This window comes from Chamaea fasciata, unplaced genomic scaffold (genome assembly GCF_029207755.1).
Source record: "Chamaea fasciata isolate MVZ Bird 193981 ecotype frontalis unplaced genomic scaffold, bChaFas1.0.hap1 SCAF_28, whole genome shotgun sequence".
In the NCBI taxonomy this organism is placed as follows: domain Eukaryota; kingdom Metazoa; phylum Chordata; class Aves; order Passeriformes; family Sylviidae; genus Chamaea; species Chamaea fasciata.
Genome location: NW_027094113.1, coordinates 3,278,231 through 3,304,783, shown reverse-complemented (window position 1 = coordinate 3,304,783; position 26,553 = coordinate 3,278,231). Strand labels below are relative to the sequence as shown.

General features: G+C 55.7%; 3 protein-coding genes across 6 annotated transcripts in view; 2 read left to right on the top strand and 1 right to left on the bottom strand.

Annotated features, from left to right (window-relative positions):
- The window catches only part of SBNO2 (strawberry notch homolog 2), a 46,598-nt gene extending 25,949 nt beyond the window's left edge, over positions 1-20,649 (top strand). For 3 of the 4 annotated variants that reach the window (XM_066205800.1, XM_066205801.1, XM_066205804.1), the window contains 27 exons: positions 1,997-2,089; positions 2,633-2,729; positions 2,927-3,087; positions 3,488-3,621; positions 4,190-4,280; positions 5,363-5,506; positions 5,992-6,109; positions 6,501-6,606; positions 6,895-7,048; positions 7,410-7,586; positions 8,317-8,414; positions 10,548-10,630; positions 11,528-11,722; positions 12,075-12,247; positions 12,646-12,777; positions 13,035-13,170; positions 13,481-13,593; positions 14,102-14,173; positions 14,690-14,798; positions 15,034-15,108; positions 15,409-15,552; positions 15,690-15,784; positions 15,900-15,992; positions 16,191-16,322; positions 16,524-16,600; positions 17,013-17,203; positions 18,099-20,649. In XM_066205800.1, the coding sequence (XP_066061897.1) occupies positions 1,997-2,089; positions 2,633-2,729; positions 2,927-3,087; positions 3,488-3,621; positions 4,190-4,280; positions 5,363-5,506; positions 5,992-6,109; positions 6,501-6,606; positions 6,895-7,048; positions 7,410-7,586; positions 8,317-8,414; positions 10,548-10,630; positions 11,528-11,722; positions 12,075-12,247; positions 12,646-12,777; positions 13,035-13,170; positions 13,481-13,593; positions 14,102-14,173; positions 14,690-14,798; positions 15,034-15,108; positions 15,409-15,552; positions 15,690-15,784; positions 15,900-15,992; positions 16,191-16,322; positions 16,524-16,600; positions 17,013-17,203; positions 18,099-18,643 (3,738 nt within the window). In that variant the 3' untranslated portion in view covers positions 18,644-20,649. The remainder of the gene's footprint in view (positions 1-1,996; positions 2,090-2,632; positions 2,730-2,926; positions 3,088-3,487; positions 3,622-4,189; positions 4,281-5,362; positions 5,507-5,991; positions 6,110-6,500; positions 6,607-6,894; positions 7,049-7,409; positions 7,587-8,316; positions 8,415-10,547; positions 10,631-11,527; positions 11,723-12,074; positions 12,248-12,645; positions 12,778-13,034; positions 13,171-13,480; positions 13,594-14,101; positions 14,174-14,689; positions 14,799-15,033; positions 15,109-15,408; positions 15,553-15,689; positions 15,785-15,899; positions 15,993-16,190; positions 16,323-16,523; positions 16,601-17,012; positions 17,204-18,098) is intronic. The other variant, XM_066205803.1, reaches the window with a different exon arrangement.
- A 1,339-nt stretch (positions 20,650-21,988) lies between these two features.
- Positions 21,989-23,773, bottom strand: GPX4 (glutathione peroxidase 4). The gene is made up of 7 exons (XM_066205882.1): positions 23,664-23,773; positions 23,337-23,431; positions 23,040-23,184; positions 22,809-22,960; positions 22,659-22,683; positions 22,315-22,374; positions 21,989-22,244 (listed from the first exon to the last, which is right to left on the bottom strand). The coding sequence occupies exons 1-7, from the start codon at positions 23,760-23,762 to the stop codon at positions 22,212-22,214; spliced, it is 609 nt and encodes a 202-aa protein (XP_066061979.1). The 5' UTR covers positions 23,763-23,773; the 3' UTR covers positions 21,989-22,211.
- A 174-nt stretch (positions 23,774-23,947) lies between these two features.
- POLR2E (RNA polymerase II, I and III subunit E) lies at positions 23,948-26,485 on the top strand. Its single transcript, XM_066205881.1, has 8 exons — positions 23,948-24,276; positions 24,434-24,608; positions 24,683-24,798; positions 25,198-25,278; positions 25,444-25,502; positions 25,679-25,757; positions 25,875-25,948; positions 26,209-26,485. The coding sequence occupies exons 1-7, from the start codon at positions 24,220-24,222 to the stop codon at positions 25,938-25,940; spliced, it is 633 nt and encodes a 210-aa protein (XP_066061978.1). The 5' UTR covers positions 23,948-24,219; the 3' UTR covers positions 25,941-25,948; positions 26,209-26,485.
- The last annotated feature ends 68 nt before the right edge of the window (positions 26,486-26,553 follow it).

Genomic DNA, 26,553 nt, shown 5'->3' with positions numbered 1-26,553 from the left:
ACTGGCCTCTGCACAGGGGTATCAGCAGCTTACATAATCTTGTCTCTCCCCACATCTCCACACCATTGTAGTTTTCCATAGAATTGCAGGAATTTTGTCTTTTGAGCAGCCAGAGCAGTCACTAAGCTACAGTGGTGGAACATCAGTCACATTACATCCTGATTCCTGTGATCCAGGACATCCCTCAGCTGTGGCTGTGCAGCCAGCTCTGACCCACAGCCCGCTGCTGGGTTATCAGGAGTGTAATTTTTCCAGGACCTTTGTCTCAGGGACCCAGACAGAGCAGGAACATCATTCTCTCACAGTTCTGATGCATGGGACATCCCAGGAGCCAAGCTGGGTGCATCCTGGGGGAGACCCACCTGTAGATCCCAGGTACAAGAACAGCCTTGTGCTTTGTGCTCTTTAAAAAGAAACATTCCTAGGTCGCTGAGAATCCCTGGATTGAGGTGCCCAGCACTGAAGCTGGAGGTTATTTGGGATCAAAGTGGAAAGGGCTGGACACAGAAGTGCTTCCTTGTGCCTGTGGGGAGAGCTGTTATCCCGAGGAAAGGAGCTGTATCCAATATATTGGCTCTGTTTATCACTCAGGAATGGGCAGAGAGGGAAGAGCTGCCACCCTGTGAAATATTTGCAGGAGCAGCAGACAAAACAGCTTTGATTGTAATGGAGTTGTGAAATAACCTTTTAAAAATAGTCCCTGTCATACATTGTATTTTCTGTCATCCATCTCACACATTCCCAGTGTTTTTAAGGCTGGGAAGCACAGCCCAGCCTTGGAAGTCTGTGACTGGAATCTGTGAGCTGCTGATGCAGTTTTGTGTTGCTCATTCACAGTATGTTCAAGATGTGAGCAGCCTTCTCCCAGCTCAGAACCCAGGGAAGCGATTTACACAGAGGGAGGTTGGCTTAGCAGCCACGTGGGATTGATTCCCTTTCCAGGGAACTCACGGCAAGGTGGGACAAAATGGAGAATAATGCAGAGAGGAAAGCAGGAGTGAGGGCGAGGCTGTGATTGTGCAATTGTCAGTCTCTCTCCTGCTTCCAGCCCTGTGCTCTCATGGATCTGTCTTCCTCTTCTCTGGGTGCCCTTAGCACAGAGGGAGGAGAAAGTCGAACCAGGAGGTGAGGGAGAGTAGGGAAAGTCAGGAATTGTACAGGTGGATGATCCATCTCCCACTGCAGCTCCTGCTCCCACCTGCTTTGGCCCCCACAGCACATTCTCACCTGTGTGGGTGGTTTTGAAATGCTCCTTTACAGCCAAGGTTGTTCCTGTTGCTTCCTCTGTGATTCCCGAGGTGGAATGCTGAGTGCCAGAGCTGGGTTGGGATAGCAAAGGTTTGTGCTTTGGGGATTTTTGTGATGCAAACTCAGCCGTGCATTCGCTTCCTGCTGCTGGAGCTGCGAGAACACATCCTGCCCTTGCAGCAGCCCCTGGCCTTTCTCCTGTCCGAGACCAAACTGAGCTTGGATTTGTAGGTGGGGATGTTTCACCTGCGCTCCAGATTTGCTGGCACTGAAAACAGTTCCTCTGTCCAGCTTCCTTCTGGTAATTCTGACTCAGGCTTCCAGGAATGGAGGGTGGGTTTTTTCTTTCTTCTTTTTATTTTTTCTTAAATTTTGTTTAAAAATAGGAATGTTTATCCCTAAGAACTTCCCATCTTTCTCTGGTGGAGCATGGGTCTGTCATTGAGCCTGGCGCTCTGCACAGGCTGTAAACTTGGAGTAGTGCTGCTCCTGGAGTTGCTGATTGCTTTGAATGCCATGAGCTGCTGGCCTGACCTTGCTCTCTCTCGGGAAATTCCAGGGTGAATTTGTTTGTGTGGGAGCAAAGGATCTCCTCAGCCCGGAGTATCTTGGGAGCTCTCTCTCCTTCTGGAGTCTCTAGTGGACTCTCTCCTAGCAAGCTGCATGGTCCAGGGATCACAGTGCCCAAGCATCTTTGTTGGTGCCTCTCCGTGTTTGCCCTTCCTCACCTGCACCCTCTGTGTTCCAGCTGTTCTCTCCCAGCACACCGTTCCCTGGCCTGAACAGCTCCAGTGACCACGTTCCTGCTGTCCCCAACACCCCACTCCTCATCAGCTACCAGGTGAGAGCTGTGCTGGCCTCAGTGGGATGCTCCTGGTGACATCCCAGTGCTGGGGGGAGCAGTTCTGACCTTTTTCCCTTCAGAGGGAGTGAGGCAAGAAACTCAGACAGGCACAAGTCCCAGCCCTTTCCCAGAAATGTCTTACATTTCCCAGAGGGGAACCTCGCTGTGTTAAGGAACACTTGGGGCGCTCAGGACTTTGCTCTCTGCTGTGGGCACAGTGCTGGGTGTAAATCTGGGCCAGGTGCCTGCTCAAGGCAGGCAGGGCAGGGTTCACATGACCCCACAGCCCATGCCAAAAGTGGTGCAAACATCTTTCCCCAGTTTGGTGAGAACCAGGCTTTTGGCAGCTCTTAGAGCCCCTGGGGTGGGCTCCCACTGCTTCTGGATGGCTTTCCCTAGTCTGGAAATGAGATGGATTGTGTTTAGGGGGGTTGTGGCTTTGGGGCATGGTTTCAGTGGTAGTTTGAGGCCAGGCACAGCACCACACATATCTGTAGCTCAGCAAGAACATTAATATTGGGTCAATGCTGTTTTCTTCAGTCTCAGGCTCCTGCAGAGGAGGAAGATGAAGGTGAGGAGGAGGAAACGGAAGAGTTGGGGCAGACAGAGACCTATGCAGAATATATCCCTTCAAAATGTGAGTGTTGCCTTGGGAAGTTCTGTTCACTTCATTGTGGACCAACCTAATTTAATTGTGTGTTTGCTGTGGCACCTCCCGGGCTTGTGGTTTTCTAGGAGAACTCTACAATGCCCTGAGCTCTGGCTGGGTGATGAGCTCTGGAGGTGCCCCTGGGAGTAAAGACCTCGACTGACCTGTGTTCTGTTGTCATGTAGCCAAGATTGGGAAGCACCATCCTGACCTGGTGGTTGAGACGAGCACCCTGTCCAGCGTCCCCCCACCTGACATCACCTACAGCCTTTCCCTGCCCCACTCTGTGGCTGACAAAGGCTCCCTGTCTGCACTACAGCTGGAAGCCATCATCTACGCCTGCCAGGTACCTCCTACACTTCAGGTGTCCCACACCTGAAAGAAAGTGCCTCTTGCAGGGACAGGTGTTCACATGTGTTTTAAAATGACTGGAATTTGGGTGATGGAACTCCTCTGGCATTTTAAATGCCTTTTGAGAGATTGTTTGAAGCCAGGGACTTCTGTGGTGTCTGTTTCCCTAAGAGGCAAGAACCCTGAATTTTTCTTGCAGAGGGCTTTACATTTTGGGGGCGTTTCCCACGTCCTGCCACTTGTGAGCTTGACCAGGACCCCTGACCTTTCCTGCTGTTGTTTGAGCAGTGCACGTGCATCTGTGAGATTTGTGAAAGGGTTAAGTGGTGCTCATATCAAAGCTCTTAGCAAAGGCAAACCTCGTTTAATTTTCAGTTTTGTTCTTGATTTTGCAGCAACATGAAGTTTTATTGCCCAATGGACAGCGAGCTGGGTTCCTGATCGGGGACGGTGCCGGAGTCGGGAAGGGCAGGACCGTTGCAGGCATCATATTCGAAAATTATCTTAAAGGGAGGAAAAAAGCTCTGTGGTAAGTTGTTGGGATTTTTTTTTTTCCTCTTTTCCCGTAAGACCTTGAAGTTAGTTTGGATCTGGAAGCAAGGAATTCTTTAGTGCTGATGTTGGCTTTAGAGTTGAGTCATGCTGTGGCCTTGGGTAAGTCGTTTCCACCTCTTAGTGACTGACTGCTGCCTGTGAAATGGGAATATTCCCCCTGCAGCAGAGATGGAGAATGAGTCACTGTGAAATAGCAGGTTTTGTGCTCCTTGGGGTGAGATGTCAAGCCTGGCTCTTCTCTCCCTGGAGTCGTGGAGGGTTGTTCCTGGGTTTCCCGGGTGCAAAGCCAGGAATATGGGGCTTTGCTGCAGTTCACAGCCTGTGCTGAGGGGCAGACGGGCTGTCAGATCTCACACTGGGGTGTGTGGGCAGTGGGAGATGTGAGAGCTCTGCACGGCTCCTCCTGCTTTAGTCAGAGCTGTTAATCATCGGAACTGTTAATCACCGTGTGCCCTGACTCCCCGGGGACATACCCAGCCCCGACTGCTGGGGGAGATAACCAGCCCCAGGAGGAGATAAACCACCCCACATCTCCTTCGCAGGTTCAGCGTCTCCAATGATCTCAAGTACGATGCTGAGAGAGACCTGAAGGACATCGAGGCCTCCCACATTCCTGTGCATGCTCTGAACAAGGTAGGAGAAGAGCTGCACTGCTGCTCTGGGAATCAGCCCCCTGGAGCAGTTGGAGGCTCTGGCTGAGCACGTGGAGCAGGACGAGGCTCAGGCAGCAGCAGAGCCTCTGTTCCCTCCTCCCAGCCAGCTCTTCCCACTCGGGGCTCCAGCTATTTTTATTGTGGAGCTGCACTGGGAGCACAGAGCTGTTCCCTGCAGAGAGTGGGAAGTGTCTGCAGGCAAGTGAAAGTACATCAGAGCTGGAACCTTCTTCACCATTCCTAAGGAATCCTGTGGAGAGAGCAGCTCTGTGAGATGTGCTCTGCTCTCCTGGGCCAGCATTTCCCAGTGCTGGTTCATGGAATCATTTCACAGAGCTGTAGGGAGCACAGAGATGCCCCAACTGGTGTCTGTTGTGGCCTGTGGTTGAGCCTCTCTCCAGTGTCTCCCAGTTCACTTGAATCCTCTCCTCTGGTTTTAATGGTATTGAACAACCAGCTCTTACAAAGTCCATAGAAATCACAGATGTTTGACACCTCTGAATGTGCTCCACTAAGAGAGTGAAAGGGATTTTGTTTTCAGCCCCAAAAAACTTCAAATGGAACTTTCTTCACCTTGGGACCAGGGTTTTTCCCCCTACCTTGTATTTCATTACACGTGGGACCCATGATAGCGAGACAGGCAACAATCTCACCTGGTCAAAGAGAAAATTATTTTCTAGAGGAAGGGTCAAAGCAATGAAAGACTCTAAACTGTTGCTTAAAAAAAAAAGGAGGCACTTTTTTTGCCAGAAAATCTACATCCTTGCGTGGTCCTCACAGTTCACTGCAGGCTTCCAGATGTGCTGACACATTGGCTGGGGCACTTCTCCAGGCATTTACAGTCCCTGTCATCACCATATTTCAGTGCCAAACACAAATGCTGAAGACATCAGCTACCAACAGCTTTTTGCCTGTTCTGAGCTCGGACTGGGATTTGTTCTCAGCGCGGGAATGTGTGTCCTGCACGGCTGCGGCACGGAATGTGGGCGGGGGTGGGTGTGACATGCTGGGGACAGCAATCAAGCAATCAGTATGTGTGTGCTCCTGCTCTTCCTCCTGCAGATTAAATATGGTGACACAGCTACCTCAGAAGGAGTCCTCTTTGCCACCTACTCGGCGCTGATCGGTGAAAGCCAGGCCGGGGGACAGCACAGGACGCGCTTAAAACAGATTTTGGAGTGGTGCAGGGAAAACTTTGAGGGAGTCGTATCCTTAAAAAAACCAAGGCACAAAAACTGGAGAGAGAGAGGAACTGCTTCTTGTGACTGTGCTTCAGCAGGGAACAAAGAGCTTGGGGCCATGTGAAGTCACGGAGAGCAGCTGTGGGAGCAGCCCAGTGCCTGCGGGAGACAGGAATCCCCCACACTCAGATCTCCTCCTGCTCCTCCCAGGATGCAGCTAAGAGGAGGAGGGGGAGAAGCAGCTGGGATTAACCTTTTCAGCATTCCTCTCCCTCACTGTTGCAAGACACACCTTGGAGGTGAAGGGAGAGGGAGGGGTGGATGACTTTGGGTCTGAAGAGCACAGGGCTGGGCAAAGCCAGCAGATTCCATGTGTGGGCCATGAGTCAGTCCTGTTGATACTGGGACAGGTTGTTCAGTTGCTTGGAGGAGACTGGGCTGTATTGTCTGTATGCTCCCATCCTTGGGATGAAAATAGCTCCTTTTTGCTTAACTGACACTCCCCTCCAGATCGTGTTTGATGAATGCCACAAAGCCAAAAATGCCAGCTCTACCAAAATGGGCAAAGCAGTGCTGGACCTGCAGAACAAGCTGCCTCTAGCAAGGGTTGTCTATGCCAGTGCCACAGGTGAGCTGCTCTGCCCACGGTGTGGGTGTGAGAGTGGCAGAGGTCCCCTCTGACCTGAAGGGGCACCCTGAGGTGTGAATGGGTGTGAGATCCTGTAAGGAGAGGCCAGTGGTGCTGCAGGGCTAGAGAGGAGCTCAGTGTGCTTAGATCTGCCCCACGCCCCAAGCGACTTTTTGGTGGGTCAGATTAATTTCTCTCCAGTTTAACTTGTTCCTGGCCAGCTGTTCCAGCTGCTTGGTGATGTTTACCCACTGAATGTAGGGAGGCCGATGTTTGGAAAGGTCTCCAAAGGCAAAATGGCAAATGACAACCTCTTCAGAGTTCTCTTCACTTGAGTCACAACTATTCCCAAGTGCTGTGGGTTTGCTAACAGTGATTTCTGCCCCAACAGGTGCCTCGGAGCCAAAAAACATGATTTACATGAGCCGCCTGGGGATCTGGGGAGAGGGAACCCCATTCCGAGCCTTCGATGAGTTCTTGCACGCGATTGAGAAGAGGTGAGTCCTGTCCAGCCCTGTGCAGGTGGGGAAGTGGTGCAGTGCCCGAGGAGGGTGTGGGCAGCATGATCTGGGTTGGGGCTGGTTCTGGAGTGGGACCTGCACTGTGCTGCCCCAGAGCAGAGGGAGGGTCCCACAGCTGGGGCTCAGAGCTGAGCTTCACAACTGGGGTTTCACAGCTGAGGTTCGCAGCTGGGGTTCAAAACTTGGGTTCCACAGCTGGGGTTCATGACTGGGGTTCACAGCTGGGCCTCCGAGGTGGGTCCCACAACTGTCGTCCTCTCCCAGGGGAGTCGGTGCGATGGAGATCGTGGCCATGGACATGAAGGTCAGTGGGATGTACATTGCTCGGCAGCTCAGCTTCACTGGGGTGACCTTCAGGATTGAGGAGATCCCTCTGGACGAGCAGTACAAGACTGTCTACGACAAGGCAGCCAAGCTGGTGAGCTGGGCCCCTTGTAGTGGGAGGCTGAGGTCTGACCATGCTTTGGGCACAGCGAAAAGTGGGAGGGTGTGAGGCCCCTAAATGTGGCCATGACCTCAGGCGTAGGAAGGAAAAGAGGTACAGAATGCTCAGCTGATGTAACAAAACAACTTAGACTTTTTTGCTTTTATTTGGAAGTTCCACATTTGCAAAGCAGAATTGCATCTTACTGATGGAAAGGATGACCAGTGTTGATTCAGCCCAATGCACACTGAGTCTAAATCAGATTATCAACCCTCAGACTTTTCTGATCACCCCCCGCACGGCAGGAATGACAATGGGGATTGTATTAACTCACTCTTCTTGGTATTATCTGCAGTGGGCAGAGGCCCTGATGGTGTTCCAGCAGGCAGCTGACTGCATCGGGCTGGAGTCTCGGAAGTCTCTGTGGGGTCAGTTCTGGTCGGCTCACCAGCGCTTCTTCAAGTACCTCTGCATCGCTGCCAAGGTGCGGCGGCTCGTGGAGCTGGCCCGGGAGGAGCTGGCCAGGGACAAGGTATAGGAGCAGCGCCCACTAGCCTCACCTGGGGTTTTGTGTAGTCTGCAACCAAAGGGAGTTAATTACTGCTCAGCTTGGCAGCCAGTCGAAACCTCTTTAAGGTTGAATTTATCTGCAGAGTGAAGGGCAGTGTCTGGGTTTCTGAGAGTATTCCCAGTGAATGATGCTGGGGAGTTAAGGTGGTCTCGTCTCCTGAGAGGTTGCCTGCTGTTTGTGTGGGCAGGCTGGGCTGGGAGGGGAGTCATGTTCAAGCTGGAATTGTTCAAGGCCAGGTTGGATGGGGCTTGGAGCAGCCTGGTCTAGTGTAGTTGTCCCTGCCAACAGCAGGGGGTTAAAATGAGATGAACTTTAAGGTCCTTCCAAGCCAAACCAATCTGTAATTCTACAATTCTAGAAGAGGTCCCAAACCCTTCACCTCAAGTACAGCTCTGTCCTTCAGTCTGGGTGCACTTTGAAGATTTTAGGCAGAAACTTCCTAGCACAGTCAGTGAGGTTCTGTGCTCAGAGTCCCCCTCTGTGGGGTCAGCACAGGGGGGTGTTGATGCTGATAGATTCGAGAGGTGGTTCTTCCTCAGGAGCCCTGCTATGGGCCCAGCATGGGTTTACCTGGAAGAGGGGCCATGGGGAGCTACCTGAGCCTGGGAAATGCCTCAAGCCCATGGCAGTGCAGCTGCTCTGGCACCTCACTGTTCCATCCCTCGTGCCCCCGTCCCTTGTGTCCCCACAGTGCATTGTCATCGGCCTGCAGTCCACGGGGGAGGCTCGCACCAGGGAGGTCCTGGACGAGAACGATGGGCACCTCAACTGCTTTGTCTCTGCTGCAGAGTGAGTTAAACCTTGTTTTCCTTTGTGGGGTGTGTGGGAGGCTGGAGGGGCGGGGGGAAAGCTTTGCCCTGGGGGATGGAACACTGTCAGGTCTTAAAATGCAGTTTGATGTCACCTCCCCCTGTACTGTGGAGGGGACACTCAGGTGGGTCCCTGAGGCACTGTATCCTCAGTGGGACTGTATGAGCTGCATCCTGGATTTAGAAGTCTCCCATGGACTTAGAGGAAGAGCCTGATCCTACTCTCTACACACATAAAAGAGTTAGCAGAAAGAGAGCCAGAATTGTAGCTCATAGGTAGTTTGTATGGATCTGGTACGTAGTTTGGTGGTTTCCTGGCTCTGGAAAACAAGGCTGTTGACACAGAAGAAATGAGCAAGAGAATTTACTGTGATGGCAGAGGCTGGGATGATGCCGTGAGATGGTGTCAGTAGAGCAGGGGGAGGGAGGAGTGGTCTGAGGAGTTTAGATCCATCAGAGTTGGCTTTTAGTTCACAGCCCAGCGTCCTGGTTGTGTGGCCATTGTTCCCAGCTAACAGAAGAGCTGCCTCTGTCAGGAGTGAGCCAGCTGCACGACTTGTGCTACCTGCTCTGCAGAGAGTGTGGCTCCTGCTCCCCCTCCCAAAAACCCAGCCCGTCCCTGAATGTGGCTGTTCCTGCATGACGGGGGACAAAAATCTGGGGTTGGTTTGGGTTTCCTCTGTTCTGCAAAGCTATTTTCTTCTAAGTGACTTTTGCTGCAGTTGGGAGCAGTGAGAGATGCCCGAGGCAGTGTGAGGCCGGGTTAGGCTGAGCTTTCCTCCCTTGAGGGGGGTTTGGTTTGATCTGTGTCACTCCTCTGCCTCCAGCCCATTTCTGAAAACCGAATACAGTTTGGTGACAGTGCACAGGGCAGGTCTGGCAGGTCGTTGGGTGATTTGGCCCCTTGGATTGGTTTCCATGTCACAGAACTCCAGTCTAGGGGACAGCGTGGTCCCTGACTGAGAGGTGCAGGAGGAGGGGTCTGTCAGGGGTCCCTGTCTGTGTGAATTGTCCCCACTCCTGTCCCCACAGGGGCAGGAGCTCTGTGTTTCACAGCCCTGGCCAGATCACCAAGTGTCTTCTGGCAGCTGCTCAGCCTCCAAATGTGTGTCCTGGTGTTCCAGCACTTTGGGGGATTTCTGGAGGGGAGTGTGCTGGGAAGGAGCAGTTTAAAGATGCTGGGAAATGGGGTTAAAAATAAACATGGGTCTGTGAGTGGATTCCTGCCCAGGGCTCTGTTTTCAGGGAGATGGGGAGGGTGAGTGTGGGAAATGAGGGAATTTCACAGCTGGGAGGCTCCAGAGTGAGTGGCCATTGGATCACCCCAGCACACAGGACAAGAGCTCCTGGTGTCACATAACTGCAGTCACAGAGCTCTGTCCCTCTGGGGAGCACTGTGGTCACTGTCCCCTTCAGCCCCTCATGCCAAGGTCCTGGAGCTCTCTGCCCATTTCCCAAGTCTCCCTTTTCTCACCCGGGGAAGTTGTCATGTCCATCCTCTCACCTGTTGCTTGCAACGTTTGGTTTGGGGGTTTTTTGTTGGTTTGTTCTTTATTTTTTTTTTTTCCCAAGCAGAGCTCAATCAGCACCACCCCGTTGCCCTGACAGTTCATCCACACAGTCAACATTTAAACACCTGCTCTTTGATTTGCAGAACAGCCCACAGAAACCTTTGATTTTCATTTTTTCTGACTTTTTTTTTCTTCCATTCACGTGGAACCACTCCATATCCATGCTCTGTCCCTTGGTTTTGTGGGAAGCAGGCCCACGGCCAGGGAGTCGGAGGACTTTGGGGGAGCACATTTGTTGGATGGCCAGACAGTGGTCTGTGCTCTCAGGGCATAGAGAGGGGCTGGGACACTGGGGCTTACTGGATTTTTGGTGTAACAGTTTGCCAGTGTAGTGTTTCCCATTTGAAACTCCTTCTTGGTTGCTATATAAAGCACCTGCAGCTGCAAAGACCACCTTGTACCAAGGGCTGGCTGAGCCCAAGCCAGTGGCCGTGGATGGAGTGGATTGACCTCTCTTCCATGGCTATCCCAAACACACACTGGGATGTGATAACCAGCACGTGTTGCTGGTAGATGGAATAAATTTTGCATCTTACTTTCAGAGGCGTCTTTCTATCACTAATTCAGAAGCACTTTCCTTCAACCAAAAGAAAGAGAGAAAAAGGAACTGGCATTAAAAGAAAACGTAAGAGCTCCCTCACTCCCAGCCCAGCCCCTGCTTCCTGCCCTGCTGCTCCCTACCAGCCACTCAGCTTCTCTGTCTTTTGCCCTTCTCCCCACTTTGTGCTTTTTGCTGCTCTCCCTGGTTTTGGTTTGCCCTTCTGCACATCTCCCATTGCTCCCTCATCCAGAGGACAGCAGCTCTGAGTCATCCCCACTTCCTTCTGCCTCACTGCCCTTGCCCTGACCCTTCCCCTTGACCCACGCTGGGGGCAGATGTCACAAGGCCTGGCTGGTGTCTGAACCCCTCCTGCAGCAAGGAGGGTACTCCACAACCCCTTACTTAGAGCATAACAGGTGTCCTGAGGAAAAAAACAATTTCCCAGATGAATTATTTGTTGTGGCTGCAGGTAAGAAGAGTATTGGGATTTCTCCTCCAGTGGGGTGTGGAACTGGGGGAAGAGGGGGCAGCAGCACTGGTAGGTTGTGCAGCAGCCTGTGTGAGCTGATCAATGAACCCTCTTGTGTAGCAGGGGCATGTTGTGCTGTGCCTGCAAGTGAACAGTGTCCCAAAACACCAGTGCCTTCCTGTGTCCTGCACACCCTCTGGAGATTCCTTCCCTGAGGAGCTGGCACTGCTTAGAGTCAGCCATGTGCCCATCCTGACGTGTGCAGCCAACTTCAGCCCTGCTCAGGAGTGCCTTGTTCTTCCTTTCTCTCTCTTCCTTTCTCTTTCCTGCACTCCCTCCCTCCCTAATTCCCACCCCACCTCAGAGTCTCTGTCTTTCTGAGGTCAGACTGTCATTTGGGGCAGGCTCAGCTCTTTTGGGATTCCTCCTCCTCTCTCTGAGCTGTCCCTCTCTGTCCTGCACTGGTGCCCTGCTGGGGCTGGGGCGGTGACACCACTTGCTCTCTGGTGCAGGGCGGCCGAGGGGCCGCTGCCCCAAGGCTCTGCGGGGCCCGTGTGACCAAGGGGTCATCAAGATCAGCGATGACAGCAGCACCGAGTCCGACATGGGGCTGGACAGCGACCTCACCTCCTCCCCAGAGTCCCTGCTAGAGACAGATGATGTCATCTTTGTGGATCACACCTTCGTCTGCACTGGCGAGGACAGGGGTGAGCGTGGCAGCGACGTGGGGACAGTGGGGATGGGGGCATTGCAGGGACCCCTACAGGCTTGGGACAGCCTTGTGATCCTGGCTGGATTTTATCCTGGGGGTCACACTTGGGCTTGTGAGGTGGATCCATAATTAGCCACTGTGATCAGTGAGCAGGAGGGATCTGCTCTGTGTGCTCCTTCCCCCAGTAGAAAGGGGAAGACTGAGGGGAATTCACTCTGTACTCAGCATTGCAGGTCATAGTGCCTTTGTCCAGCAACAGTGCCCCCAAAACCCTCTGGGATAACTTTTTCCCCCTCCATGATGTTCAGTTACCAGGGAACTCTAAACTTTTGCGTTTCACATTGCAGGTAGTTTTCACATGCTGCCTCCTCAGAGAGAGCTGCATGGCCTGAGAGAGCTGAAGGTCGAAAAGATGAAACAGGACCTCCTAGCAAAAGTGAAAGCACTGGGCAAAGAGCTACCTCTCAACACCTTGGATGAACTGATCGATAATTTTGGGGGCCCAGAGAACGTGGCCGAGGTACTTCCCACTGTCAGTGTGTTTTGGTGGCAGTGGGTGACAGGGAAAGGGGCCAGCGAAGAATCTTAAAATCATGGAATAGTTTAGGTAGGAAGGGACCTTAAAGATCATCTCATTCCACCCCTCTTTCCTGGGAAGGGACACCCTCCACTATCCCAGCTTCTCCAAGCTCCATCCAGCCTGGCCTTGGACACTTCCAGGGACAGGGCAGCCACAGCTTCTCTGGGCAACCTGTGTCCATATAGGAAAAAATTTTCTTCTTTTATAAAAAAAGAAGGTTCTTGCTGGCAGAGGGTTTCCTCTCCGTGGCAGTGTGAAAAAGCAGTTGGGAGTTGACTGGATGGCCTTGCTGGGCCGTGTGGGTCCCCACGCTGTAGCCGCCCCTCTCCTGTGTGCAGATGACGGGCCGGAAGGGACGGGTGGTTCGCAGGCCCGACGGCTCCGTCGTGTTCGAGTCCCGTGCCGAGCAAGGGCTCTCTATAGACCACGTCAACCTGAAGGAGAAGGAGCGTTTCATGCAGGGGGAAAAGGTGAGCTGGGGTCGAGCTCCAGAAACCTGCACAGACTGAGTGTGCTGAGAGGGGGAGGGCAGGGAGGGTGTCTGTGCCTCCTTGTGCCCTGCCAGCCTCAGGCCAGCAGCTCTCTGTGGGTTTCACCTGCTGGAATGTGACAGTGCCTCGCAGGTCTCTTTGTGGACTGGGACTGCTGTAGGGCCTGGGGCTGTTTCTTGAAGCTGTTTAACAGGTGTCCAGGAGCCTCACTCTGTTCTCACTCATCCCTCCTGTAGCTCGTAGCGATAATCTCAGAGGCCTCCAGCTCAGGGATCTCCCTCCAAGCAGACAGACGGGTGAAGAACCGGAAGCGCCGGGTGCACATGACCCTGGAGCTGCCCTGGAGTGCAGACCGGGCCATCCAGCAGTTCGGTGAGGGCTGGGTGTCCCTGGGCACTGTCACCTCCCATGAGCCTGGGCCAGGCTGTGGGATGGGCCCTGGGAGGGTCAGGTGTGGTGGCAACCCAGGGTGCATTTAGGAGATGTCTCTGTGGGGAAGAGAACAGAGCCACGGTCAGTGGTGCTGCTGAGACTTGGCAGAGCTGGGTTTATAGCCCTGAACTCTGGGGCAGAGGATGGACTCCCCAGGGAGAGAAAGATGGGCATTATGTGGCTTTCTGGTTACATTCCCGTTCCAGACAGGCCATCCCAATCTCCCATCTCTGCTCCTGTGTCCCCGTAGGCCGAACGCACCGATCCAACCAGGTCTCTGCTCCCGAGTACGTGTTCCTCATCTCAGAGCTGGCAGGGGAGAGGAGGTTTGCATCCATCGTGGCAAAACGCCTGGAGAGCCTGGTGAGTGCCCACAGCACACATCAGCTGTGATCCCAACACGGCTCTGATTCCCTCTGAGGAGATTCCGGGTCAGAGCTCCCACCGATGTGGCCACTGTAACTGGGGGGATTGTGTCACCCCTGGCTGAGGCATTGCAATCATGGAATGCAGAAAGCTTTTAGCGTCTTGGGATTTGGGAAAGGTAGTGAGGAAGAATACGTAACCGAGGCGTTGGGAGGAATTTCAGGGAAGCAAGAGCCCGCTTCCAGATGCTGCAATTTCCCCACTGTTACTGGAGCATACACACATTATTCCCAAAAAGCTGACGAAATAATTAATGGAATAATTAGTTTGCCTCTGTTTCATTTTTTTAATTTCTGATAAATCCCCAAATCCTTTGGTAAAGTCTCAGTATTCCAGAGGAACACTGCCTCCCTATGGCACCTTCCCGGACATGCCTTTGGCCATCCTTCCCTGTTGTTTTGCAACAGCTCAGAGTAAGAACCTTTTGCTCCATCTGCCTTCCCAGGGTGCCTTAACTCACGGGGACCGACGGGCCACCGAGACCCGGGACCTCAGCAAGTACAACTTCGAGAACAAGGTGACAGGGCTGGGCTGGGGCAGTGCAGCTGGGAGGGGGTTGGAGAAGCTGGGAGAGGGAGCCAGAGCCAGGAGGATCATTGCTAGGCAGGCCCCAGCCTAGCTCCCAGCTTCTGTGAGCTCGGAGTCATGATCACACTGAGGCCTTTGCTTCCACTGGGAGCTGGGAAGGGCACCCAGTCCTCTGCCTCCTGGGAGGGACCTGTCCTCCATTCCCCTGGGGACGTGGGGGTCACTGACACAGCTTCCCCTTTTCCTTGTCTGTGGCCTTCCTGGGGCGAGTGTTCTCTTTGCATGACATCCTCCACTGTGACACCCTTAGCAGCGTTTGTCCTCTCAGCAGTGTCACTCTCAGGAGTGTATGACACCCTCAGCAGCGTGTATCCCCCAGCAGTGTCATCCTCAGCAGTGTGTGACACTCCAACCAGTGTCCCCTCAGTAGTGTGTGACACCCTCAGGCCCAGCTCGGCTGCCCATGTCCATTCCTCCCATGTGTGACTCTGGTCTCCTCCCGCAGTACGGGGCCAAAGCCCTGGACAGGGTCCTGTCCACGATCCTCAGCCACACGGAGAACAGGGTTCCTGTGCCCAGGAACTACGGGAGAGGGGAAGACACCTTTTTCCATGGTAAGAACACGACCAGCTCCAGGGTTTCTGCTGGATGGGTTGGTCTCAGGTTTGGGATGCTGGAAGAACGGAGCAGGAGGTCTGAGGGAGAAAACAGAGGGGAAAGTGCCACTGGCTTACGATGTCACCCTGTCAGGCATGGGGAGGGGCTGAGTTCCTGGAGGAGAAGCTGTCCTGCAGGAATGCTGGTGGGAGGCTTAACCCAAAATGCAAAAGATGTCTTCTGTCATTCTAGAAATGAAGCAAGGGCTCATCTCCGTGGGGATCTGCTGCAGCCAGATGAAATACGGCACTGTCTCCGTGGAGAAGGGTACGTGTGGAGCTGCTCCTGCCCAAGGCAGGCGGCAGATGGAAGAGATGGGGGTGTCATGGCCCACCTGACCTTGTGGGGTTTGCTGGGCACCTGGGCAGGATGTTTGCCTTGAGGGGAAGGTCCTGTGGGAGCGGGCTGTGCTGCAGATCCCATGGCCCCCCAGCTTCCTCACAGGAACAGCCCTTGGACTGGGCTGCTGTCAGAAGGGACATGGTGGGGCTGGCTGGGGGGGCTCTTTGGGAGGGTTCTGGTGGGTTCCAGCTGCACCACATTCCCTGACCCACTGTGCTCTTGCAGACTGCTCCATCACCAAATTCCTGAACCGCATCCTGGGCCTGGAGGTGGACAAGCAGAACATGCTCTTCCAGTATTTTTCCGACACCTTTGACTACCTGATTGAGAAGGACAAGAAGGAGGGCAAATACGACATGGGCATCCTTGGTATGGAGAAGGAGGAGTGGCTACAGCTCTGTCTCCTGCACCCCAGTTCCTTCCAGTGCAGTGTCCCCACCCAGCACAGACCCAAGGAGGTGCTTTTGGTAGGATGTTCTTTACAACAACCTTTTCTCCTTCCACAGATTTAGCCCCAGGAGTGGATGAGATCTATGAGGAGAGCAAGGAGGTTTTCCTGACCCCGGGGCACCCACAGGACGGGCAGGTTGTGTTCTACAAGGTGGGCACCTGTCTCTGCCTGGTTCTAGGCTGTGCTGAGGGAGATTTGTGAGGCAGACACTGAAGCATTTGTCCTGCCATCGGAGTTACAAATCCCTCTGTGTGTCCCTGTTCAGATCAGCGTTGACAGAGGCTTAAAGTGGGAGGAAGCCTACGAGAAGTCACTCAAACTAACAGGAACCTATGATGGGTTCTACCTCTCCTACAAGGTACGTCCCTGGGCTCTGCCAGGGTGGCGCCTCAGCTCAGGGGTGATTCCAGCTGGAAATCTGCCATGGTTGTTATGATTTCACTCTTCCTGAGGGCTGGGAAATGCCTCCAAGGACCTCCATCCTGGCAGGAAGGGGTTAGTCTAGAGAAATCTGGGGAGGGAGGCTGTGCATGTGACCATCAGCTCTACGCCACAGGTGCGAGGCAGCAAATACACCTGTCTGCTGGCAGAGCAGAGCCGTGGGAAGAACTTCATCCTCTACAAGCCCAATATTGGGAAGCAAAGCCAGCCTGAGAGCCTGGACAGTCTGCAGAAGAAATACCGGCGGGTAGGTGGGACCTGCAGCCTCCAGTGTGGGGGCTGGGGGAGGTTGGAAGGGCATTCATTGCAACCCTCTCAGCGCCTGGTGGCTCTGTTGTGGATGGGCAGGGATGGTGGTAGCACTAGGTGTCCTGACTCCCAGCCCTGGATTTCACATCTCTCTGTCCTGGACAGTGGAAAATTCCTAAGGCTGAGTGTTCTGCTGCAGGTGCTGCCTGAGGACGCCAAGGAGCACTGGGAGAGCAGCTACCACTTCTCCTTGAAGAACTGTAACCATGCTGTGTGGTAAGGCAGCTGCAGCCCCAGCCTGCCGCAGCATCTCAGGATGGTTTGGGTTGGAAGGGACCTTGAATGAAACCCATCCAGTTCCATGGCAGGGATGGGCAGGGACACCTTCCACCAGGTTGCTTCATCCAACCTGGCCTTGAACACTTCAGGAATGGGGCAGCCACACCTTCTCTGGGCAGCCTGTGCCAGGCCCTCACCACCTTCACAGGGAGGCATTCCTTCCCAATATCCAGTTTAAATCTCCTCACTTTCAGCTTAAAGCCATTAAGCCACATCCTCCTCTCCCTAGGCAGGACCGTGCACCCTGAGGTCCCTGACTGGCAGTGGGGGGAGGCTGTGGGGAGGTGAATCCCACTCAACTCCAGGAACCTGTGCTAATTCCAGTGGTTTTCTCCCATGGTCCCCGAAGGAACAAGAGCTGCAAGCTGATTCAGGAGGGGAAGGAATGCTTTCAGGGCATGCGCCTGAGGCACTATTACATGCTGTGTGGGGCTCTGCTGCGCGTGTGGAGCAGGATCGCCGGCGTCATGGCAGACATCACCAGCAGCAGCTACCTGCAGATCGTGCGCCTCAAGACCAAAGAGAAGAAGAAACAAGTCGGTGGGTGAAGTGCTGGGAAGGGGAGCAGAGCAGGGGGAAGGGGTCCAGCTGCCCAGCACCAAGATTCCCTTCCTAAAAGAGGCGTGTTCCAGCACAAGGGGTGGAAGCAGCCACTGCTGAGGTGACCCTGTGGGAAGGAGGGGAGTTGGATGTGTTGGGGCACAGGGGGTGAGCCAGGCCCATCATCCTCCTGAACACCCTCGGTGCTGCTGCCCTTTCCCACTGTTCCCACAGTGCCCCATCCCTTCCCAGAGTGCTGTGGGCATGTTATGAATGGAGAGGAGAGAGCTTAGACAAGTCCTGCCTTTGACAGGTTTCACAGCACCCCAAAACCCACTCTCACTTGCAAGTTCTTAATAATGACCAATCAGGCGATGAATTATTTATTTGAATAGGCCAAGGAAAACATAAGTAGATTTACTTACTACACGGGATCAACAAAATAAACACTACTAGTAGATAAAGGTACCTATGTTACAGCAGTAAAGAAATAGTATGAACTAGGAGTTATTGTTGCTTACCAACAAATGATAACGGTAGGGAGAGAATCTTCTTAATTTCTCTCAATCCCCAGGGGAAGTAACTTGATTCCCATGTCTTGGTCATCGAGGAGAACTCCTCACACACTCAGAGAGTGTATAAGATTTCTGATTTCATGAAAATCATAGTGGTCTTTTATAGCTGTAAAAATGCTTGTGTTCTGCAGTCACTAATTTTCCTTTCTCGCACCAAGACAATGCTTATTGCTGGCTAAGGAGGTTTTCAGCAGAGATAATTAATCACATGACAGTTGTGGTCTGACTTAGCCACACGTGATGGGGAGATAAGGTTTTCCTGTATCAGGGGTTGAAAGGTCGTGCCTCAGGAGACCGATGTCTGTCTGTTCCTCCCCCAGGGATAAAGATTCCCGAGAGCTGCGTCCACAGGGTGCGGGAGGAGCTGAAGCAGATGGACGAGGACGTGAAGCGGAAGCACAGCCGGCTGCGCCAGGCCCAGGAGCAGAGCTCACCCTTCTCCCTACCACTGCACATCCTGCCAGGGCCTGGGCTGCCCCTGCCCTCCCTGAGCCAGGAAGAGATCCTGGACTTGACCTACAGCCCTCCCAACCACAGCATTCCCGACGTGGTGTTGAACCCGGAGACCAGAGCGCTCTGCTTCTCCTCGGAGCCCGCCCTGCAGCCCCAGCAGCAGCACAGATTGTCCTTTGGCTTTGGCCGCGCTCCTGGCCTGGAGGTCAGCGCAGCCCCCGGCCCCTCGCTGCACGAGCCCCCCGCCCTGCCCCCCCCAGCCCCCCTGCAGCAGCCGCAGGAGGATTTTCTCCAGCAAGATGGGAATATCAATTTTAGAGAGATCCTGGAGGAGATGCTGAGGACGTTCAACGGACCCTCCCAGGAGCGCCAGAGCGTGATCCAGTTCAGTGGGCCTTTCCCAGACTTCTGAATGCCAGCTGGGAATGCTGCTGTGGATCCGTGTCCTCTGGTGCAGAGGTGAGAGCTGAGGAGTCCTAACTTTTCTACTGGTTTGGACTAACCCTGCTCTGGTTTTGAGGGAAGGAAAAAGCCTGGAGTTCCTTAAAGCGAATTTTATTTATATATAATATCCAGTCAGGCATGTACAGGTTTGTATGGAACGTGCCCAGGGGGAGCTGAGTGGGTCCCACTGGGCTGAGGGGCTCTGCTGGGTCGAGTCCTGCTCACAGGTCAGTGCCCAAGTGGGATTGAGGGGAGAGCCCTCCTCTGCCCACCCCCTGCAGACTACTGAGTGTCCGAGCCTTCCCCAGCCCTCCAGCCCAGCAGGGCCACGGCCAGGTCAGTGGAATGACCCACTGACCACGTGCTGGGTCAGTTAGGGAGGGGTGGGGGCCCAGCCCCCAGCTTGGGCTGCCCCAGCACTGCCCTGGACCCTGAGGCTGTGCTGGCAGCTGGGATGAAGGAGAAGGGAAATGTTATCCCAGAGGAGCTGGGAGATGCTGAGCTCAGGTGTCCTCTGGCAGGGCTGAGCAGGTGTAGTGAGCGTTTGGAAACTGCCTGTGCTGCCTTTTCCAGGAAGGGACCTTGGGCTGCCTGAGCCCCGTGGGAGTGGCCAGAGCTGGCTGCACCCCCACGGTGACAGAGCCTGAGTCTGTCAGAGCTCAGCCATGCCAGGACCAGCAGGATTCCCCAGAGCAGAAGGGACACATGCCCCCTGTCCTGCACTTTAACCTCACTAGGTCGCCGTGACCAGACGTGCTTTGGCCAGTTTCCTGCTGTCACATGTTGTCCCTTCACCTGGGCATCCCGCTGGTCCTGCCACTGTCCTTGGCTGGGCCGTGGACCCCGGTCCAGGGGTCTGGGTCAGGGCAGCCCAGTGTCATTGTCACTGCCCAGGGTGTGCACAGTCACTGTTCAGGGTGTGCAGTGTCACTGTCACCGCCCAGGATTTGCAGTTTGGCTGCTCCTGCTGCAACTTCTCCTTGGATACCAAAGAACAAAGGCTGCTTTGCAAAGCCCCACTCCCTGCTGCCTCCTCCCCAGGACCGAAGGCATCGAAGTGTTTCCTAAAACTGGGACTGGGATGATTTCAGGGAAGAACCTGGGACCATTCCTGGCTGACCTGGCCCTTTCTCTGAGAGCCCCTGGGGAAGGGGTTCCTGTGTGCCCTAACAGGGCAGTCTAGAGGGGGCTGGAGCTTCACAGTACCTGGTGGTGTCACCTCCTCTGGGCAGACACTGTCACCCCCATGTCACCCCAGGGCTCAGGGACTGGCCCAGTGCCCTGTTCAGTGTTGGGAATTGCTCTGAGTCCGTGTCTGGAGCGTTCTGCTCTGGCTGTGGCAGGAGCTGACCCCCAACACCCCAGGGTCACAGACCTGCCCTGGTGCCACACAAATGGGCTGTTTGAGGCTACTCTGGTCCCTGAATTTTTTGGGGGGGCCTCTCAGCACCAGGCCAGGCTCAATCCCTGCGGCTGGGGGCACATTTCACCTCCTTACCTCAAAGTGATCACCAAAGATGGGGGAGCCCTCTGTGCCCACCCCCCCAAAGCCCTGCTGCTGCCCCGGGGGTCCTGTTCTCCCACAGCTCTGCTCCTTTCAACCCCAGCAGCCCCCCCCCCGGGCTCAGATAGAGCCAGGCTCCCTCTCTCCACACCCTCCCCTATTTAAAGCACTGCTCGCTTGGGGCTGAATTCTCAGCAATGAGGGAAAGGACGCCGGGAAAACCCAGCTCAAAGAGGTTTAAACTCAGGAATAGCAAGGGGGAATTCCCTGCTGGGCACCCTCTGCTGTCACCGGAGCCTTACCTGGTGGCTTTGACCTTAACTTTAAAATATATGCAATCCTTCCTCCCTGGTCTCTGAAAAGACAGAGAGCACCTTCAAGGAATCCCTTCCCTGCCTCGATCCCATGTTTTGTCAGGGTTAATAATATGTAATGTTATCTTTTAACTAAATTATTCTGCGGTTGTCCTACTGATTGTATTTTTAATGAGTCCCTGTTTTCTTCCCTGACACTTTTGTGTTGGCACTTTTTAATCTGCTTGTCGTTTGCCTTTTGTTTCTATGTATATTTATAATTAAGTTGTATATATGTAAAGAGATTTTTTTAGAATATGTGCCTTGGACTAATAATTCCTGAATTTTCTACTTGCCTCAGAAGGATAATTTTTCATTCTGCTCAGTAAAAATGGAACACAAGCCACACGTGAGATTTCTGTAACTCCCAGCTCTGTCTCTGTTGGTCTGTCCAACCTGCCCCAGGAGCCCAGCTGGGACTTGGATCGGGAATCCCTGGGCCAGCATCCTGCTGGCAGCTGGACTTTGGATCTCTTGAGTCACCAACTCGGTGGCACTGAGGGCTGTCCCAAGCCTCCCCCTCTCGCTGGGAGAAGCCACTGTTTGTGCACTCACTGGATCCTGCTTGGATCCAGCCTGGGCGCCGGCCTTGGATGACGCAGCTCCCTCTTGGCTTGGCAGGAAAAACACAGATAAAGGAACCTCTGTTCCAGTGTGTTCCCCCAGCAGGAGCTGCCACAGCTCTGGGACATCTCATCCAGGCACTGCTGGCCCGGTTATCCTTTGGGAGGAAGGATGGGGTGACCTCCAGTGAGTGATCCCTAAATGTGAGCAGGATCCTCCCAGCATCCCTGATGTGCTGGGCAGGACCCTCTGCAGGGGTGTCAGACTTGGGAGACCCTGGGATTTTTCCTTGGGACAGACTCCCCGATGGGGGCTGTGGATGTGACAGGGAGACCCAGCACTTCCCAGGCCCTAGGAAGAGGTGCAGCAGCATTCCTGCACGGCAGAACCTGAGCTGTCCCTGCCCAGGATGGGACACACAGCCTCCATGGGCTTGGCTGGGCACAGCTGTGCCAAGACGCTGCCCCGAGGACGAGGAGGGTGATCCTGCTCGCTGTGGTCAGACACATCCCTGGCTGCAGGGGATATTTTGCCATGTCCCAACATGACTGGATTCTGTTTTGCAGGAGTTTCTCCTGTCTAGGGCTTGCACCACTGCTGGACCTGTCCCCTCTGCTGCCCTGCCCAGAGGATTCCTGGAGACAGGACCCCAGAGGGGACAGGAGGGATCCCAGAGGGGACAAACCTTCCCCAGCTCTGCCTTTGCCCAGGGAGCCCCTCAGGAGCACGGATCATGCTGGATTTGCACTTCCTCTTCAGCGCTGAGGATTATCCCTGCTTGGCTCAGGAGTTGCGTAAGGTCTTGGCTTCCCAGCAAACTCCAGGCTCTCAGCAGGTGCAGCGCAGCAGCCCCGGCCCCATCCCTGCTCCATCCCACACCGAACACAGCAGCTCATTCCTAACGCCTTTATTGCAAGGGGACTCCAGTGACTGTGAGGGGCCTCTGACTGCTCCTGCCCGCAGCAGCCACAGCCCCTGGAGCCTCTGTCCAGCAGGTGCACGCCATGGGTCAGGGCTGCCCCACCAGCAGCTGGATTGGAGGCAGCCCGTCATGGGGCTGGAGGAGGCTCCATGGGCAGCGGGGTCAGGACGGGCAGGGGGACAGCGGAGCGGAGCTACAGGTAGGCAGGCAGGTCCTTCTCGATCACCTGTAGGCAAGAGGGGAGTGTTGTACCCCGAGAACATCCCTGGCCTCCCCTCCTCCTTAGTGGCACTTACATAGGGATCGTCCATCGGGCTGTACCTCTTCACCACTTGACCTTCCCGGTTAATGAGGAACTGTAGGAGTGAAGCAACCCCTGGTGAGCGAGTCCAGGGCTCCCAGGGAGCTGCTGGGGGTGTGGCAGCTCTAGCTCCCAGACTCGCTTCCCCCTCAGCTGTGCTCTGGGCAGGGCAGGGGTTCCCAAGGGTCTCCAGACACAGGAACCCCTTGGGATGTTCCTGCCCAGACACTTGGAGCAACAGCACAGAGCAGAGCCCAGTGTGAGGCTCCCTCCTGCCTCAGGAACCACCCCCAGCTCCCCAGAGGGAGCTGCAGCCAAGAGGAGGCAACTGTATCCTACCTTGGTGAAGTTCCATTTTATTGCGCTAGGAGAAAAAAAAAAACAAACAGGAGTGAGTTTCGGGCAGAAAAGCCCTTCCTCACCCCCAGCCAAGCCCTCCCTGCTGGCTGCAGGGCTGGGGGTCCCCAGGGCTCCCCCTCCCACACTCACTTGCCCAGGGTGCCTCTCCCTTTGGGCTGCTCCTTCAACCACTTCCAGAGGGGGTGAGCATCGTCCCCGTTGACGTCGATCTTGCTGTACATGTCGAACTTCACCCCGTAGTTCTCAGCAAATGCCTTGATCTGAGCGTTGTCTCCGGGCTCCTGAGGGGCCACACCGGGACCGTGAGGGTCCCTGCACCATCCTGACACCCCCGAGGAACCCGAGCCCCACCCCACGTACCTGCTTCCCAAACTGGTTGCAGGGAAAGCCCAAGATGCGTAAACCCCTCTCAGCGTATCGGGCGTGCAAATCGACAAGCTGAGTGTAGTTTACCGCGGTCTTCCCTCATTTGGAGGCCACGTTGGTGATGATACAGACGTAGCCCCTGCAGAGGGGGTGGGTGAGTTGCCCTTCCCCGCGGGCAGAGGCCTCTCACCCGCCCGGGCGAGGCGTGAGGGGTTACGCAAGAGCCGTGATGGCTCAACCTCGCCCGGCGCCGCATTCCGCCACCCCGGGCCCCCGGGCCCTCCGTCCTACCGGTACTTCTCTAGGGACACGTCGTTGCCATCGATGTCGAGGGCGTGAAAGTCGTAGATGGCCTTGGCCGAGCGCCAGTCGTCCGCCTGGGCACACTGCGGGACGGGCGCGTCATCGGGGAGCCCCGCGTGGGCCCCGCCACCTCCGCTCCCCTTCCCACAGCGGAGCCCCTCCGCGCCCCCGCCGGGCCAGGCCCGAGCCCCCGCCGCCCACCCGGGACCCCCACGGGAGAGACCCGGGGCCAGCCCCAGGCCCAGCCCCCATGGCGCGGACCGGTTCCGGAGCGGAGCGGGCCGAGCCGCGCTCCCTGAGCGGCCCCGCACTCACCATGCTCCGCACCGCGCCCAGCCCTGGTCCCAGTAGCGCTGCCCGCGCTGCCGCCCGTCCGGACCACAGCGCGCTCCGCACCGCGCCGGCCCAGCCCATCACGCGTAAACCCCGCCCCTTCGGCCTGAGAAGCCAATCAGCGCCAAGCAATGCTACCTCGGCGGGATGATTGATGGAAGACTGACCAATAGAAGGGCAGAGTGGGCGGGGTGGCCGCAGGGGTGTTTATCGGGATAGACCACGAGGTCGGGGGGGAGGGACAGGCCAAAGGGCGGGGTGTGGAGTCAGGTGCAGCGGGCCGCCTCCCCGGGGCGGTGATTCCCCCCAGACCGGCTGCGGGTTCCGAGCAGAGCCGCCGCAACCTAGAGACTCATCCCGGCAGCAGGGGAGACCCGCCCGTTCCCTCCGGAGCCAGCGGCGGGGGACAGCTGGTGGCGGACCACATCTCCCAGGAGGCGCCGCGGCTGAGGCCCCCCGTGTGCGCCGCGGCGCCGCCTGTGTGTGCGCGCGGGGCAGGCGGCAGCGCGGGCAGCGCGTGGGGGCCTCAGCGGGAAAGATGGACGACGAGGAGGAGACGTACCGGCTGTGGAAGATCCGCAAGACCATCATGCAGGTCCGGGGGAACGGAGGGACCGGGAGGGCCGAGCCTAGTGTGCGGGGATTTCCCGAGGCGCTGCGGGGCCGCAGGGTAGAGGTGGGGGACGTGGAGGCCGGTCTGTCCGCCCGTTCCCGGTGCGGGCGCGTTCCTGAGCCCGGTGCTTCTCCCGCAGCTCTGCCACGACCGCGGGTACCTGGTGACCCAGGACGAGCTGGACCAGACGCTGGAGGAGTTCAAGGCGCAGTTTGGGGACAAGCCCAGCGAGGGCCGCCCCCGTCGCACCGACCTGACCGTGCTGGTGGCTCACAACGATGATCCCACCGACCAGATGTTCGTGTTCTTCCCCGGTGAGCAGCGCCGGCCCGGGCGGGTTCTCAGCGTGGGGGACTCTCGGTGATCCCGGCTCTGGTTCTTTCCTCAGAGGAGCCCAAGGTGGGGATCAAGACGATCAAGATGTACTGCCAGCGCATGCAGGAGGAGAACATCACCCGGGCACTGATCGTGGTGCAGCAGGGAATGACGCCCTCGGCCAAGCAGGTCTGTGGGGACAGGGCCGTGTCCCACTCCGGGGCTCCTGGGAGGGCCACGAAGGTTTTCCCTGTCTGTTTCTTAGCACTGCTGTGGGTAAATAAAAGCCCGGAATTCCCCTCCAGATAAAAGCTTTTGCTGGAGCCTGTTGTACCTTAGCACGGGCTCTTTTTTAGCACCCAAATGTGTTTAACCAGAGCAGCTGGTCCTGGTGGCAGTGGCACAGCTGAGGGCCCACGAGCAGTCAGGAGGTTGGGGAGGGAAAAAGAGATGTTTCCCTGTTCCAGGAGTTCCATGTGCTCGTTCCCAGCCTGCCTGTGTCTGTGTGAGCCCAGGTGCTTACCGAGGAGCAGCTCTGAGCACTGCCAGGGCTGCCCCAGCCACCTCTGATGGGCCTTTTCCTTCCAGTCCCTGGTTGACATGGCTCCCAAATACATCCTGGAGCAGTTCCTGCAGCAGGAGCTTCTCATCAACATCACAGAGCATGAGGTGAGCAGGGGTAGGGTGGTCCCTCCCTTGTGCTGGTTGCATTCCTGCTGCTCCCAGAGTCCTTTTCCTGGCCTCTGGCCGGGCTGAGGGACACAGTTGTTCCTTTTCCCCTCCCACACGTTGTCTCCAGTTGCTGCCTCATCTCAGCCTCTCTCGTGTTTGCAGCTGGTGCCAGAACACGTGGTCATGACAAAGGAGGAAGTAACGGAGCTGCTGGCCCGATAGTATCCTTTGGGTGTCCCTCTCAGTGTCCCTTTGGTTCCCTTTGCGTGTCCCTTCTGCTCAGGTGTGATGAAATCTGGGCTGAAAACCCTTCCTCCCGCCCTGGTTCATTTCTCTGTTTCATGAGCTGCCAACAGCCCGTGGCATGTCTAGAGCTTCTCCTTGACTCTCAGCACAGCAAACTGAGGGAGAACCAGCTCCCCAGGATCCAGGCTGGGGACCCCGTGGCCCGGTACTTTGGGATCAAGCGTGGCCAGGTGAGAGCAGCAGCTCCCTGTGGCAGGGCAGGGAGGGGATGATCCTTGAGGGCATTTTTGGAGCAATTGGAGCAGGAAAAGCGTCTCCTTCTCCTGAGCTTAGTGTCTGCCTTGCAGGTAGTGAAGATCATCAGGCCCAGCGAGACAGCGGGCAGGTACATCACCTACAGACTGGTGCAGTGACACAGTGGGTAAGGATGAGGGGACCCCCTGCCTGGGGGGCTCTGGGCAGTGTCAGGGGGTGTTCCAAGGTCAGTGTGAAGCAGCTGCTTCCAGGGAAATGTCTCAGAGTTTTAAATGGCTCATGGAAGGAGCTGTTGGGGAGAGCAGGGTGAGGCTCCCCTGTGCCTCTGCTCAGGCTGTGCTCGTTGGGATTTGGGGTGTTCAGAGGGACCTGGAGCAGGATTAGGTCAGGGGCAAGAAGTGGTTCTCATGCCTCTTTCTCTTCCAGGTGTGAAGAGCTGGGTGGCTCCCACCAGCAGTTCACAGGTGCTCGAAGATCCCTGCACTTCAGAGATGGCCAAGGAAATTCTCTTCCCACGTTGCCTTCGCTGCAGCCTCGTCACTGGGCTTCGTTCCCTGTCTTCCAGCTTGGACTTTGTGGTGACCCCTCAGTCCCATCCAGGACTCGGCCATGGAGACCTGAAGCAGTGGGAGGAAATGAGTGGGAAAGGCTTTTGCTTCCCTGTTTTATGGACTCTTGTTTGAAATAAAGGTTTGTACCCTCAGTGCTGTGGTGCTGCTCAGCCTCTCCCTGTGGCAAAGCCTCGATACACACCAAGTTCCTATGTTTTTC